We start from the raw sequence: 13,921 nt of genomic DNA on the forward strand, positions 1-13,921 counted from the left end.
GCTGTTTTAACCCACTCTTCCTAAAGCCAAAAGCAAGGTACAAATGAGGTAACGATAATAAAAACCTCTCACCATCCACGCAGGTAACAAATGTTTACGACGTCATAATTGCCTAGTATTTGAGAATTAATTTGAGAACACACCCATTGTCATCACCCAATCCCTGCGTAAATGCGTATATTTGCAGAAAAACTCCAGCTGCTGAAAAGGCTCCCATGGCAGAAACCACCGCAGCATCTTCACCAAGCAGTGACAGTACATCAAGATCCTCAACCACCTTGCCACCAATTTAATAGTCTTTTTTAGTTCGGTTTTTATTTCAGTTTGAACATATAACACAGAGCTATTGAACATTGTAAAAGAAAATATAAATAGTTCTGCTGTTTCGGGGTACAGTTTTCACAGGCAAAATGAAATATGGGCTCTCACCAATGTGCATTTTCTGCTGGATTGGTGAATGTGTGTGAATTATCAAGCTGGGTTGTAAATAGCCGTTTATTGATAGTTGTGTAGGCTAATCCCAGAACAAAAACAGAAGCAACATGTATAGTACAGTGGAAAAACTGTTTGAGGAAAAATAGAAAGTAGATATTTCGAAAATAATCAACAACAACTTAACTTTGACGTCGACGACTAGGTTGATCCACTACAACTCTCTCAAAGGTATCAGACCGACTGTCAGTGTTGTGTGACTTTAATACCACAGAAGAGCGACACACAGGGCACGAGTTTCTGTTTTTTAACCACTGTTCGATGCATGGTGTATGAAAACTGTGTTTACAAGATAAAACGGTCGTTAACTTGAACTCTTGACCCCCGTGTTCTTTGTTGTTTATGACGTCGAGACAAATGGCGCATAAAACTTGGATGCTGCTAGTTGCTTGCTGTTCTGTCGGTTCAATCTTAGGCCTGGGTGCTTTTTCTGTTGCATAGTTGTGATCGTAACTTCGAGGATTGTAATAATTGTTTCTAACTGTCCTTCGAAAGCCTCTTTGTGGGGTTGCTGGATTTCCAACTGCGTTTCGTTCGACTGGAATGTTATACCACTGCTGTGGCACATAGTGGGAATATGGAACGACCATATTGCGCACCCAGCATTCTTGGACGTTGTATTCTTGACATCTGTAGCGCACCCGCCGCTGATAATCTGTTTTTAGTGAATACATACATAGTTTAAGAAGAATGTTCTTGTAAGAATAGGTAGCAGGTATGTTTCGTTTCTCAATTTTTAGTTAAATACAAATGATAAGGACAGCTTCTGTAGGATTTTGTCTACACTGAAAGCAATAGCTGTCAGTTACTAAAATTACAAAGTCATGGAAATGTTGCTTTGTGTTCCGTAAATTGACATGTAGGCTAAAGATGAAACGTTGTCTGTATAACACCATTTAAGAAGTAATAATGTCAAATTGACAAGGTTAGCCAGCCCTGTCGTTTTGCACACAATAGCTAATGAAGCTATTTTGGGGAAAACGGGCAAAAATGTTGCAAGTCAAGAGTACTTATACACTCAGACAAACCGTTTCTTACCTTGCCTCGATGATCTTGAACCGTACATATCAATTGTAGCATACATGCAGAACAGAGTCCTGTGCTAATACCTATTAAAACAACAACAACACAAAACCTCAGCCCCTTCTTTTGCAAAACGGAAAGCGTCAACGAAATTATACGCGACTGCACATGCGTCAAATTGCAAGCTGCGTGACAAAGCAACGCGGTTCGCATTTTTTTTCTCGCAGCGATGTTGTTGCTATAAATTATTAAACACAGCTCTGGGGTTGGCTTTTGCGTGGAGCGATAAATTTGCAAGGTCGGGCGTCAAAAATACCTGATTAGGTCGTGTTCCAGAAGGTTGAATTAACAGATAACAAGTGTTTGACTGCCATGTAGCATTTCCACTTAATAACTAGCGTGCTGGACCATTCTTGCAAAATTAAAAGTTTGATGTTAGAAACATTTTTTGTTACATACGTTGGTTAATATATGCCACTTGTTTCGGCTATGACGTCAAATGTGACGTTTTTGTCGTCATTAACGGGCAAATAACTGTACACTAGCTTACTTTGGGTCCATTTGTTACACTGTTACAGCAATCGATTTTAGGAACTCCAGAAATCCTTAAACTGAAAAAATAATTCCACTTGTCGTACATCCTATTGCTTGTATGGATGCGAATGCGTCAATCTTCTTTGACAGGTGAACAATATAGGCGCCGTTGTACGTAACACTTTATTGCTACCATGATACATGACGTCATAACAGGGATGGCACGTCACAAACCGGTAAGGGCGACGTAAAAGTGACAAGCAGGTGTTGAAAGATTCACAAACGCGAAACGATGTGAGTTGGCATAAATGAACAGGGTACATTGGTATACACATGGGGCACTTGGTAAAAAATGTACAAGGAAAATGTAATAGGAAATGGGCAAATAGCAGGCAGTGCTTTGCTTAATACTGACAAGTGCCAATTAAGGTAACAGGCCAATTGATCTCCTTGAGTTGCAGTAAGCATAGCTCATCATGGACAAAAATGCGTGTGTTGTAATGTTGGCTATCTTGGTCCAAGCCTACTGAATTTTTTTTCTGGTGGACAAAATACTTTGTCATGCAAAGGCAAAGGTACCAATATGACAGTGAATAGTCAAAATTTGCTTTGGTATTATCAGTTCAAAGCTATGTTCAACCAATTTCATGCTGAAGGTAAGAAAGAATCAAATAGTCTGTTAATAGTTTTTCAGGGACCCACCAAAAAGGTACCGATACCAAAATTGTTCCTTTTAAACAGGGTAACGATTTTTGACCAAAAATCTGCCAAAATGGCGGTAGTTCAATCATATATGTGCCAGATAATGCACAATTAGTTCATTCCTGCAAATAATAGTTCATTTTTTTAACTGTCATCATACAAGTACATCATAGCAAACGGCCACTGTAAATTTAGATACTAGGTACATATACGATTGATAATATAAATGCCTTACGCCGCACTAGACGTTAACAGTTGGTGGTGGATTTACATAGTGCAAACATATATTCGTCAGGGCTACTGCTATAAAAATACGACGATGCTGACAAAAAGGGACAACGGTACTATATGTTGAAAGCGGTACACGATTTTTACACAAAAGCAAAAAACAAGATCGATTTGATTGAGTAATGTATAGTGTACGCGAGTTAAAGAGAAACGTACTATTGAATGGTGTATGTTTTAAAGTGAAACCGAACATTGTTTAAATGCATATCCTAGTTTGTCTGAGTTTGCACTGGCAATTACAAATAAAAAAGTGTGTTTAGGGAACAATGTTTACCTTTTTTCGCGGGCCAAAGTTTGTTAAATTACAATTTATGGCGAATATTTAACTGCATTTAAGTAAACTCACAAGATGTTTTCCTGCGAATTCGGATTTTGATAAAAAAAGTATTTGCTTGGTGCTAACCTGCGGTAAGTAAACCCATTAAACTGGTCCAATGTCAAAATATAGTTTTAAAATGTGGTTAATTTTACGTTGGGCTCAACAGAGTTGATAAAATTTCAACAGTAGTTCTTTACTGCAAAAGAGTTGGAAACCACTGTCTTAGAAGAAACTTACGGACTAAAACACTCAAATGTAGTATTATGTATGTGGCGAGTTTATACGTTGCCTAATACAAGTTCAAATATAGTCCATAAGGGAAAAATAGCCACAAACCGTTCCTTTAAAACTGACACGCTTTTTCGCAGCCATTTTTCACTGCACAAAGCTCTGCAAAAACCAGCTTTATGGCCTGAGTGTAGACAAACGATTGTCAAATTTAACGAGCTGTTTTCATGGAGATATACAAGTTCTCAAAACAGTACCTTCTTAACGCAGCTGTCAACGGTTCACTTGTACATTTAACATTAGGACAGTGATTTCAATTCCGCGCCTGAAAGCCAAACCTATTATCAGCAGTGTCCACGATGTTTCAGTGTGGAAAATATTGTCACACCTATTGGTGGAAGTTAGTCGTGGGCGTGCGGTTCGCCGATTGGCATTGTGTGAAGCACTTCGTCGAGAAGCTGAAGAGCCCTGTAATGTATAAGTAACATGTTGTCAATGCCAGTTTGGAGATTTTAAATATGTTCCGTTTTACTGCATTGTTACTGTTCAGGGTCTCGATATACACAAATATAACACAAATGTACTTATTTTACATTTTATGATGTTTAAAAAAGTGAGTTTAAACTCTTTAAGCACACAAAGGCTCTTGCAACTAAAACCACTTAAAAAAAGCAAAAACAACAACAACTTTGTATTAAAACATAATTTTTCACCGTTTTAAAAGGCTTGGTGTAAACTACAACAACAGCAATGCATAAAACATTAACAAAAAACCCTATGTAAGGATGTTTTAAGCAGATATCGAATCCTTCTTAGATTTTATTCAGATTCGCACAGTAAAAATAGGGTAAAATTGGATTCGATATTCTGAATTCGAAACAATTATTCTAGAATACCCAGTTATTCTACCGAATTAACAGAGGCAATTGTATTTTATACCAACGTTTCGACGTCCAATACAGGTCGCCTTCATCAAGGTAGATGACTGAATGCGCGTAGTACAGTGCACGACAAACAAAGAAAAAAAACAGCACGTCACAACCCAACGAAAACACTGTGTGACAACGAATGATTGGGCCTCTAATCCAGTTATTCTAATTTGAACATCCCTAACCCCATACATAAAAACGGACAACTTACCGATGAAGTTGTATTTCAATCCAACAGGGAGTTTGTTTTATATCCTGGCGTGGATAGTCAGGTCCCCAACCCTTCACAAAACTCATGCGTAGAATACAAAGTCGCCTCAAATCGTCCACACCTATCCCTGCTGCGGCTGACAATCCGGGAAGACCTGGAAAGAAGCATTTTTTTGCAATTTCTCTAGTGCTTGCGGCCCAAGCTGAATACATTGTTAATGCTGAATGCGTTTAGGCAATGTAGAGGCTAAGTTTCATGTCCACAACAATATGCTCGAATAATTTCACCTAGTTCAAAAAAAAAAACAGCTGTTAAAGTGTTGCATTTCATACATATCAAAATTATGTAAACCGCTAGGCCTGATTTGAACTTTATGATCTAGGTTTACCCACACTTACCACAAATGGTTAGTGGTTACCATATACGGCCCTTAGAAACATAATAGGAAAATTTAAAAAAACACATCTTACCAATAGCAGGAGCAATCCCCCCAACTGATCCTGGTCCAGGAATATTCCCGGATACAGCAGCAGCCTGAGCATTAGCTGCAGCAGAAGCAGTTTGTGCTTGTTGCTGCATTTGCCGATGACACTGGCGTAGATCAAAAACCTGAACACACAGCAACATATATTTATGTTTACCTGGGTGCTTAAATGCTCTACCGAAAGCGAAAATGTAGTGCAATGGATATTTATCCACTTTTATGGCCATAGAACTGTGGCCCTTACACAAACATTCAGTACCCTTACACAAACATTTAGTAAGCGTTTACTAATCAAATCATAAAAAAGCAACCATTTTTTAAAAAAAACTATGTCAAGTTTCACAGAAAATAGTTTTGGGCACTTCTTTTTTGTCGACATGTTCTGCTTTCATTCTGCCTGTAATAAATTTGGCTCTTTTTTACCCTACTAAATTTAAACACCACTGTATCAAGCACAGATGCATTAGAGTTAAAACTTGAAACAAAAAACAAACAAACTACCAACCTTGATATAAGCATTTGGGTAAATTTTGTGAACGGCATCACCAGGGGATCTCCCTGCTTCTCTATCTAGGTAATAGCTTTGCACGAAGACAGCATGATCACTCAGGCATTTCACCCATACATCACCCTCACCATGACAAACTAGCTGAACGCCCTTTCCAATATGCAACCTGGACAGAAACATGAACTTTAGATTCTAAAAATGTTCTTAAATGGATAGCACACAATGCACATACAAATAAAAGCGAAAATATTGTGTATCCCTTAATTTACAGTAGTCTAACTTTTTTTGAGAAAATTAAATGAATTGTATCTAAAATGGAAGCGATATGTACTTTACACAAAATTATTTACCTTGCCTTTTCTGAGGCTTCAGTGCGATGTACGTTTGATAACTGACCCAAGCAAAACCTGTTGCCCCCTGCAAAGAAACATTTTCACCAAAATGTGTATGTTATTATTCTACTTCCACAAAATTGAAATTTCATACTAGGAACTTGTTTGGAACTTTGTAAATGGGTCAAAGTGTGTATGGAAGTTACAGTTGTTATCTATACAGTAAACAACAAGTAAGACATTAAAATAGGTTACAAGTGTTAAAATCAATACCTGATGGGTCAACATATCCATCCACAGTAACTGCTGGGCATGAGGACGGCACTTTAAATGTTTCTCCAACTTGCACATCCATTTCATAAGATGTTATTGAACACCAAAACTCAGGACCTGTAATAGGTTTCTGGGTTTTAAAAGTGTTATTTCTCAGGTTACACAATTCATCTATTCAATATCTATCCTTCCGTTTTTAAATAGCCAAGCTAATATAAAGACTATTTGTAGCTGAAAAATTGAGACTTCAAAACTGCTAAAAACTTGCCTGGATGCGTGGAAACAGGTAGGTACGACATGTCGCTGGCTGAAGGGTAGAAGGGTGGATTTATCGAGGCGCTCATTTCAGGGGTGTACTGAGCAGTACTACCAGATTGCCAAGACATTTGTTGGCCTAAATAGTAACAAAATGCAGAAATTAAAAAGACTATTGTAACTGCTGTAGAACACTGTGGATACGAAAAATTCTGGTTAATTGCAACCCACTTAATTGCAAATACTAAATCCAAAATTATGAATATTTGTAACAGTTTCTTAGTAAGTAGAACATTATAAAGACTGTGACATACTTCGCTGGCTGTATTGAATTAGCTGCTGTGACGCACTGCCCATAGAATGATTTGAATTCACATTTGCACTGCTGCTTGGAGGGTGAAAAGAGCCGCTTTGACTAAAGTGATGTGCGTTTGTACCCCCTCCGTCTCCCATGCCATTGGGCGCACCTAAAATTGCCATATTATTTGATCAGCTTTTAATGGACTGTCAGTACCCTTTTACTAAAACTATGTGGTAAGATGCCTATGCCACAAAAAGGGTCAGCAGCGCACAGCAGGTATGCCATGGTTGACAAACGCATTAGAATTTTCATGCAAAGTGATTTAAAAATTCAATTATCTTTTTGATAAAAATAAATCTAGTTTGTGAGGGTATATTTGTTTTCGAAACGCAACACTCAAATTGGTTGTCTTTTTCGGCATGTTCAAACCATTAATCCACACAAGAATGATGACTTACTAAGAATTCACTGTTTAAAATAACAAGTTAATGACCAGAAACGTTCAAGGTTGCCGCTTGCTGACCCCTGGACTAAAGCCAATATCAAAAAATAAACAAAAAGAAAGTTTTTTGGGGACTGTTGGTACTGAAAAGTGGCAACACAAAAGATGCATTTTCTGGAAACATGACTTCAAAACTTGCTGCTTTTAAGTCTAAATGGTGTGAAGTTGATTACCTCCAGGTTTAGAGCTTTCCACAGCTGGGTGCTGAACAGTCTGAGCAGAAGTTGGACCCATAGCTTCCTGCTTGCCTGGACCCATCCAACTATTTGGTGGTTCCCCTGCATAATCATTGTTCACCAGTGGTGCTTGGGGACCTTAAAAGTAAAGAATTTTTAATTTTCAACAAACTTTTTTTAAAGTCAAAAACAAAAATTCAGTTTATGCACTACAGAACAATTGATTGTGGAGAAATTTCTTTTTTACACCAGGTCTACTAAACATTTCAATTTCTTTAGTATTTATAGCATGCATTTTAATCAGGTCAAAAACAGAAACAAGACATCATTCCAATACATAAGATTTTAGACATTGCTAACAGTCTTTTTAGAAAATTATTTAAAACCAAAGAACAAAGAGGTTCGAACTAATCAGTAAAAGTCTGCTGGTCAAGTTAGTACAAAACAATTTTTAGACTTAGAAACAAAGTTGAATGAAAAATGAATAGTAACTACCTGCTTGTTGAAGAGTAAGACCAGATAAGTCAATTCCAGGTGATACAACCCTGTCATAATGGTAAGGGTTGATACACACTGAATCGCACTTTAAATCAAAAGCAAATTTGCAGATCTTCAAATGTTTTAGCTCATTCTTGTGTAGGTCTGGCCACCTCCATAATCTTGCATAAATCACATGTGGAAAGCCTTTTCTACCTGCCACCTACAACAGTCAAAATAAACTGCATTTGATAAACCAGAAAGGAAGCTTAGCAAATTTTGCCCTTGCACATACACAATGACCTACTTGGAAATGCTGATATATTTACCATACTATTATATATTATTTTTATGGGTCTTATATTAGTCACTGTTTTTATAAACTTAGTTTGTTTCTGCAGGCAGAAAATCATGGGTCCCTGCTCCCTGGCTACAATTTGTGTTTTACAACTGTACAACAACTGTGGTATATGGGTACCACACTAGTGGTATGTGAAGGCTTTTTAATCCCTACAGAAGCTTATTTGAGTTCGTATCAGTTAAATCAAAACAACATACCTAGCCTAAACTTTTTAAGCAATGCTTTGGAAATGCTTTAAAATTACCTTTTAGTTGCATTTTAAATACATGTTCAGGTGGATGTAGCTGGTACATCAAGAGATTTTATAATACAGAGGTTAAAGTAATTATATACTGTTGTTAATAATTTCTGATTGTATGTATTATGCAATTAGGACAAGTTTTTGTCTTAAAGTACTAATACTCAAACACAATGCAACCTTGTTTAAAACAGTGAAATGATATTTTTAAAACTTTAGCAAAATTTTGGTACATAAAAAACAATTTAACTCACTTGTAATCTTCCATCCAGTGTTCTCTGGATTGTAACACATTTTGATGGATGTGCACCACTCGTGGTGATCGCTGTTATTAGACTTTCCAGTTCATCTTTCTTCTCCTTCAGTTTCTTCACTAAACTTTCAATCGCTCGTTTGGCAAATGTTTCGCTTTCCCCACCTTGTCTACAAAAATACTTATTTAAAATATGATTATTGAATAGCTGTAATTTTAGTCACAAATGAACGTAACCCTATAAAACAAAAACAGAACACTATAAGTCGTCATAACCTTTCAAAAACTTCAACATTTGATTGTTAAAACGACACAAAAAACGTTTATTGGAATAGTTATGCTATGTGGTTTCAATTTACAATAATAAACAACTTCCACATTGCAAATTACTGTACTTCCGGTCAGATTTACTAATTGAAAAGACAATACACTAACCTGTGACACATTAAACTGTGGACAATACTGAGGCAGGCATCATTGGATGTTGTAGCATTCTGCATATTGACTGGTAAATAAATTTCAGGAATACAAAAATACAGATGTCTTATTTAAGTACAAAAGTTGCTGGATCTACATGATGTGGAGCCTGTTACACATATACAGGCAAAACATAACAAACGCCTAAAAATGGATTTGGTAAAGAAATATTATCACGTTGGGTACAACTACAAAGACATGCTAGGCTATAGAGCTTTCGACTCTTAATTTTATACAAATCTTTTTAATGCAGAAAATGTGCATTTTTACTTTAAAGTTGAACGTGGTTTATGTTAGCAAATTGCGTAACTATTTATTCACTAAAACAATAATTTCATTACCATAAAAAATACAAATAAGAGCTTCACAACACCAAATTAATCAACACACAAAACGCCTTAAACTCAAGAGTCTCCGACTCACTCAGAGTCCGACACATTTTTCTCACGGATAACACAAAAATCATATTTCAAATATGATATCTATGCAAACTGTAATTATTTCGGATTTTTTGAGTTAAGTTGAGTTGAGTTTATTTCGCTTGGTGAAAGACAACATAGCGACACAATTGCACTAAAACAATCACCAAGCCGGAAATAGCTGCGCAACGTTAAAACGTTATGGAGCGCATAAAAGTGTCGCAAACGATATTGTCAACAAAGATATGTTGCTATTTTTTACCGTTCTTGTTTGGTAGTGTGTCTTGTTTTGTTGGGTTAGCTTCGAGTTTAATGCTCATTGTTATCACGTCACCCCCTTTGTACATGATAAGGTGGCTTCGTTGTACGGCGTACAATGTACGCAGTCACTCACACACGTCATGTCGAAGAGCTAGCCTACTTGCGTAGGAGCCACATGCACCCTCCCCCAAAAAATCCTTTAATTTTATTTGAGGCTATGCCACTGACACGATGACTTGATTTTGCAAGATAATTTTTTATTGCAACATTGTATTGATTCAATTCGATACTATTGAATACGTACAGTCATAAATGCAAACGGTGCATACAACAGTTAAAAATGCTAAAAAGGCTCAAAATATATATTTATAAATTCCACACGCAAACAAAGATAAATAACATAACTAAAATTGATATGTTTAAATTAATTTTTCCTTGAATGACTAAGTGAACAATGGCAGCTTGATAAGATATGCTTGCATAAATGTTCGACGGATGGCAAATTGTACCTCTTTTTGCCTGGCCGACGAATGTGAAATGATAAGTAATACGAAGTCTTTGCGACGTTCACCAGGCAGGAGGGTTTGAAACTGCCGTGTGTCTCAAAACGTCTAATCATTACCTAAAAAACAATCATTTGTGAAAAAGTAAATCTAACGACGAGAATGGTATGCAACAGTGCATAATGGTCTTTCAGATATGGTTAGGTAAATCAAATCGTTAAATAACCAAAGAAATTTATCAAAACTTACGCAGTCTCTAGGAATAAGATTTGTCATCGAATCTCGGAGATTTTTAATATGTTTTGTGAAATGAACTCGATGCGTTCTTGAGTGAGTGTAATGCGTATGTTCCTTTTGTAAAATGTACTGTAGAAGGCTATAAAGAAAATATAAAGAGTTGGAGAACGCTCCCTTATGCAAAAAACACATCACTGTTCACCTTTGATCTCTTAAACTCACATAACCTATTATCAAACTTTTGTATTATTAAAAAACACATGGCGGTTACACTTTAAGATAAAAACATACTTTTCGAAAACGCCAAAATGTTTCCAAATTAATTTACTAAGTTGCGCAATCCAATTTCTTGCTTATGGTACCGTCTATATTTTAAAATACGCCTGGCAATTGTAATTAAATGGTATAATTGCAATTAACATGTCCTACCTGAGAAGGTCACTCACTCTTTGAAGTTCATACATAGAACCACGAGTAAAACTATTGTTGTTTGTGCCGGAAAAGTGCTTCACTGTGATCTATAATATAAATAAATTTTACTAGTCCTTCCCAAATAGAGGTTATAGGTGAACAGAACATTAGACAAAAATACAGTTTGAAACTTCTGAAATATTTTTTTAACATTGATTTGAAAATGCGCGGTATCTAAAAATAATAAAATATGTTTGTAAGTTTAAAATGCTAGAAATAATTTCGACAAAATTACCATCAGTTTGTCGAAGAACGTAGGGTATTTTTGCCTTTGTTAAGCCGAACTACATATTTAAAGTGGTTTAAATTTACTACCAAATAGACGATTTATATAAGACACTGATTTTAATATATACACCACAATTTATCAAATCACGAATAAATCAACTGTGAATTTTCCAAGAATAATACACATTCTCAATATAGTTGCTATGAAACTAGTTCTTACCTGCGAATGTCTATAAAGAGTCTCGTCCATAAGCATCTTCGCTGTAATGCGAATTTGCTTTGAAACAGAAGACCAATGTTTTTTAAACTTGCGGGAGCAGTTACCGGATAAAGCAGGCGTCGGTAGAAGGACAAAAATCAGAAAAACCAATACGTAATAACTTGGACTACTCATTATTGCAACGAAGTCAATATAATTTAGGATTTACCTAAGAAAAAAAAATTTGCATAATTTGGGCTCCGATATTAAACACCAACCATTTTTTTCGTGATATGGTTTAGCGTAACTATTATTTACTATGCATGTCTGTAGGTATTTGTTTATACTCGAAGCCGTACGAAATAAGACTATAACTTAGTTTGGGCCTGTACTTATTTTAATTTCTACAAGCGTTTAAATAAAAAAAATTTAAAGCTCAAATTTAGTTTAAGAAAAACAAAAGAACTAAAACTACACAACCTAAATTACTAAAAAATTATGCGTCAAGTTTAAAATCAAAACATTTTTTCTGCGAAAGTTGTTACCCAACGTTTCATTATTTTAGAAACTCTTGACATCCACGGGGCGCCAGTACCCTAACTGATCTCTTCCCATTAACGTCGGGTTCTTATATACTTGCCACTACGAGGTCCTGCATACCTGACTGCCTGTTTACAAGCACGTGGCCGCCGCAAAGGTTCAGAAGACCTCGCGACAATAGATGTTCGGTTCACATGCTCTTGGGTGCAGACAGAAACAGATTAGGAAAATGTAAATAAATCGTGAGTTCAGTACAAGCTGACTTCGGGGTCTATCTAGATTTTTAATACGAACAGACCATTTTGACAACTTGTGCCATCTGCATTTTGTGCGTTTTTCAGCTTTGCTTGTATCTTCAATTTCGCATTTGAAAGACCTATATGGGTATGGATGGTTGTCATTTATCACAAATACACATTTTGCATAATCGTTCAATTCAACTTCTTGGAACGAGACACAACTGCTGCTGCTTCAGACGTATAGCATATAGGATTTTACAAAAAAACAATCGTTATAAGTTATGTTAACGTTTTGCTAGCACTTAATCCGACTTCTAAGCCTTGGCGAAGTTACTGGAGTCAAGGCTGTATGCACCGTCTTTGCATTACATTTTTCTATATTTGTTTGCACATTTATTTTTTATGTTATATTCTTTTTTGGGTTATTTTACTCGAGTGTGTGGTAAAATAAAAAAAAAGTTAGAATTAGCTGCTTTTGTTTTCATAATCTTTATTGGTTTTTGTTTACTTTACTTTGTGTGTGTGTTAATATTTTTTTATTCGGTTTCAAGTGTGCTTTGCAGCTCCGAAACTTTGCGGTTGCAGATACGGAATGGGTCATTGCAAACCTCATTGTATGCTTGGTCGGTGGACCACAACCGTTCAAGGAATTAATCCACCATGGGTCATACCGACGACAAACAAATCGCTATAGCAACTCGACGCAAAATTAATCCGAACAAATTTATTTAGAACCAATCCTACTACAATGCCATGTAAAAACTTTCTCCCCATTTATCCATAGAAACTTGAGCGAAAAAGATGTCTTTAAATTGACGATGCAGTTACGCTGGATTTGACGGACTGTTTTGCGTGACCACGTTACGTACTGTGCTGAGATTTTCCTGGCTTTGGTGGAGTAGGCGTCGCAAGCTATTTTGGAGCAGGTATCTGCGTGACCTGGCGACTATTTGAACTGGGCGGCGAGTTCACACAATCTGCTGCCGACAGCAAATTGTTTTTATTTGCTTGACATGCAATAATATTTGCTCGGGTCACTGAAATTTGCTGTGCTCTATACTTACACTTAGCACTTTCTCACACTATATTATTACAACCACAGTTGCGTATACCGGACCGGGTATGAGCTGGGTTCGGGCTTGATTTAAATAAAATGTGTTTGAGCCCGGCCTGACTTTACCAACTATCATTCGGGCTTTGTTTCAAACAAATTTAGTTCGGGCTAGGTTTTATACCTGTACTGTTTGGTTCCGGTTAAGTTTGAGCTCCGATTTCGAAACCCCTTACAACTCTGATTACATCACTCTACAACTCGTTCAGAGAAACAATCATTTTGCAAAACAGTTAGGGATAATATACCTTCTCATCAAAGTAGTAATACGATAAATACAAACACATACACTATCAGATGAGGAATGGGTGGAGCATGTGTGGAAAACAAAACAAACATCGATGGACTAT

General features: G+C 36.5%; 3 protein-coding genes across 4 annotated transcripts; all 3 read right to left on the reverse strand.

Annotated features, from left to right (window-relative positions):
• Window positions 1-481: 481 nt before the first annotated feature.
• On the reverse strand, window positions 482-2,139 carry LOC145232364 (uncharacterized). Its single transcript, XM_080096972.1, has 2 exons — window positions 1,531-2,139; window positions 482-1,147 (listed from the first exon to the last, which is right to left on the reverse strand). Exons 1-2 carry the CDS (start codon window positions 1,574-1,576, stop codon window positions 615-617), a joined length of 579 nt encoding a protein of 192 aa, XP_079953098.1. The 5' UTR covers window positions 1,577-2,139; the 3' UTR covers window positions 482-614.
• Window positions 2,140-2,213: 74 nt separating this feature from the next.
• On the reverse strand, window positions 2,214-9,524 carry LOC145232362 (SMAD family member 4-like). Of its 2 annotated transcripts, XM_080096970.1 has the most exons (12): window positions 9,322-9,524; window positions 8,888-9,056; window positions 8,053-8,257; window positions 7,555-7,695; window positions 6,893-7,045; window positions 6,592-6,717; window positions 6,324-6,440; window positions 6,069-6,135; window positions 5,716-5,884; window positions 5,197-5,335; window positions 4,727-4,880; window positions 2,214-4,054 (listed from the first exon to the last, which is right to left on the reverse strand). In XM_080096970.1, the coding sequence occupies exons 1-12, from the start codon at window positions 9,384-9,386 to the stop codon at window positions 3,988-3,990; spliced, it is 1,572 nt and encodes a 523-aa protein (XP_079953096.1). In that variant the 5' UTR covers window positions 9,387-9,524; the 3' UTR covers window positions 2,214-3,987. The 2 variants fall into 2 exon arrangements, with proteins under 2 accessions (XP_079953096.1, XP_079953097.1); XM_080096971.1 differs by lacking the exon at window positions 6,893-7,045.
• A 769-nt stretch (window positions 9,525-10,293) lies between these two features.
• On the reverse strand, window positions 10,294-11,905 carry LOC145233837 (uncharacterized). Its single transcript, XM_080098618.1, has 4 exons — window positions 11,703-11,905; window positions 11,213-11,301; window positions 10,796-10,922; window positions 10,294-10,665 (listed from the first exon to the last, which is right to left on the reverse strand). Exons 1-4 carry the CDS (start codon window positions 11,874-11,876, stop codon window positions 10,468-10,470), a joined length of 588 nt encoding a protein of 195 aa, XP_079954744.1. The 5' UTR covers window positions 11,877-11,905; the 3' UTR covers window positions 10,294-10,467.
• Between the last annotated feature and the right edge of the window lie 2,016 nt (window positions 11,906-13,921).

Source organism: Phallusia mammillata, chromosome 6 (genome assembly GCF_965637545.1).
Source record: "Phallusia mammillata chromosome 6, kaPhaMamm4.hap1.1, whole genome shotgun sequence".
In the NCBI taxonomy this organism is placed as follows: domain Eukaryota; kingdom Metazoa; phylum Chordata; class Ascidiacea; order Phlebobranchia; family Ascidiidae; genus Phallusia; species Phallusia mammillata.

What these genes read in the sequence shown, in the direction of transcription:
- LOC145233837 (XM_080098618.1), bottom strand. Translation starts at nt 11,876, where the DNA reads ATGAGTAGTCCAAGTTATTACGTATTGGTTTTTCTGATTTTTGTCCTT. An exon ending in AGAGTGAGTGACCTTCTCAG is followed by an intron (nt 10,923 to 11,212) that starts GTAGGACATGTT and finishes TTTTCTTTATAG; the next exon opens with CCTTCTACAGTACATTTTAC. An exon ending in ATCTTATTCCTAGAGACTGC is followed by an intron (nt 10,666 to 10,795) that starts GTAAGTTTTGAT and finishes ATTGTTTTTTAG; the next exon opens with GTAATGATTAGACGTTTTGA.
- LOC145232362 (XM_080096970.1), bottom strand. Translation starts at nt 9,386, where the DNA reads ATGCAGAATGCTACAACATCCAATGATGCCTGCCTCAGTATTGTCCAC. An exon ending in TCTTACTCTTCAACAAGCAG is followed by an intron (nt 7,696 to 8,052) that starts GTAGTTACTATT and finishes TTTACTTTTAAG; the next exon opens with GTCCCCAAGCACCACTGGTG. An exon ending in ACCTGTTTCCACGCATCCAG is followed by an intron (nt 6,441 to 6,591) that starts GCAAGTTTTTAG and finishes AACCTATTACAG; the next exon opens with GTCCTGAGTTTTGGTGTTCA.
- LOC145232364 (XM_080096972.1), bottom strand. Translation starts at nt 1,576, where the DNA reads ATGTATGCTACAATTGATATGTACGGTTCAAGATCATCGAGGCAAG. An exon ending in TTCAAGATCATCGAGGCAAG is followed by an intron (nt 1,148 to 1,530) that starts GTAAGAAACGGT and finishes CACTAAAAACAG; the next exon opens with ATTATCAGCGGCGGGTGCGC.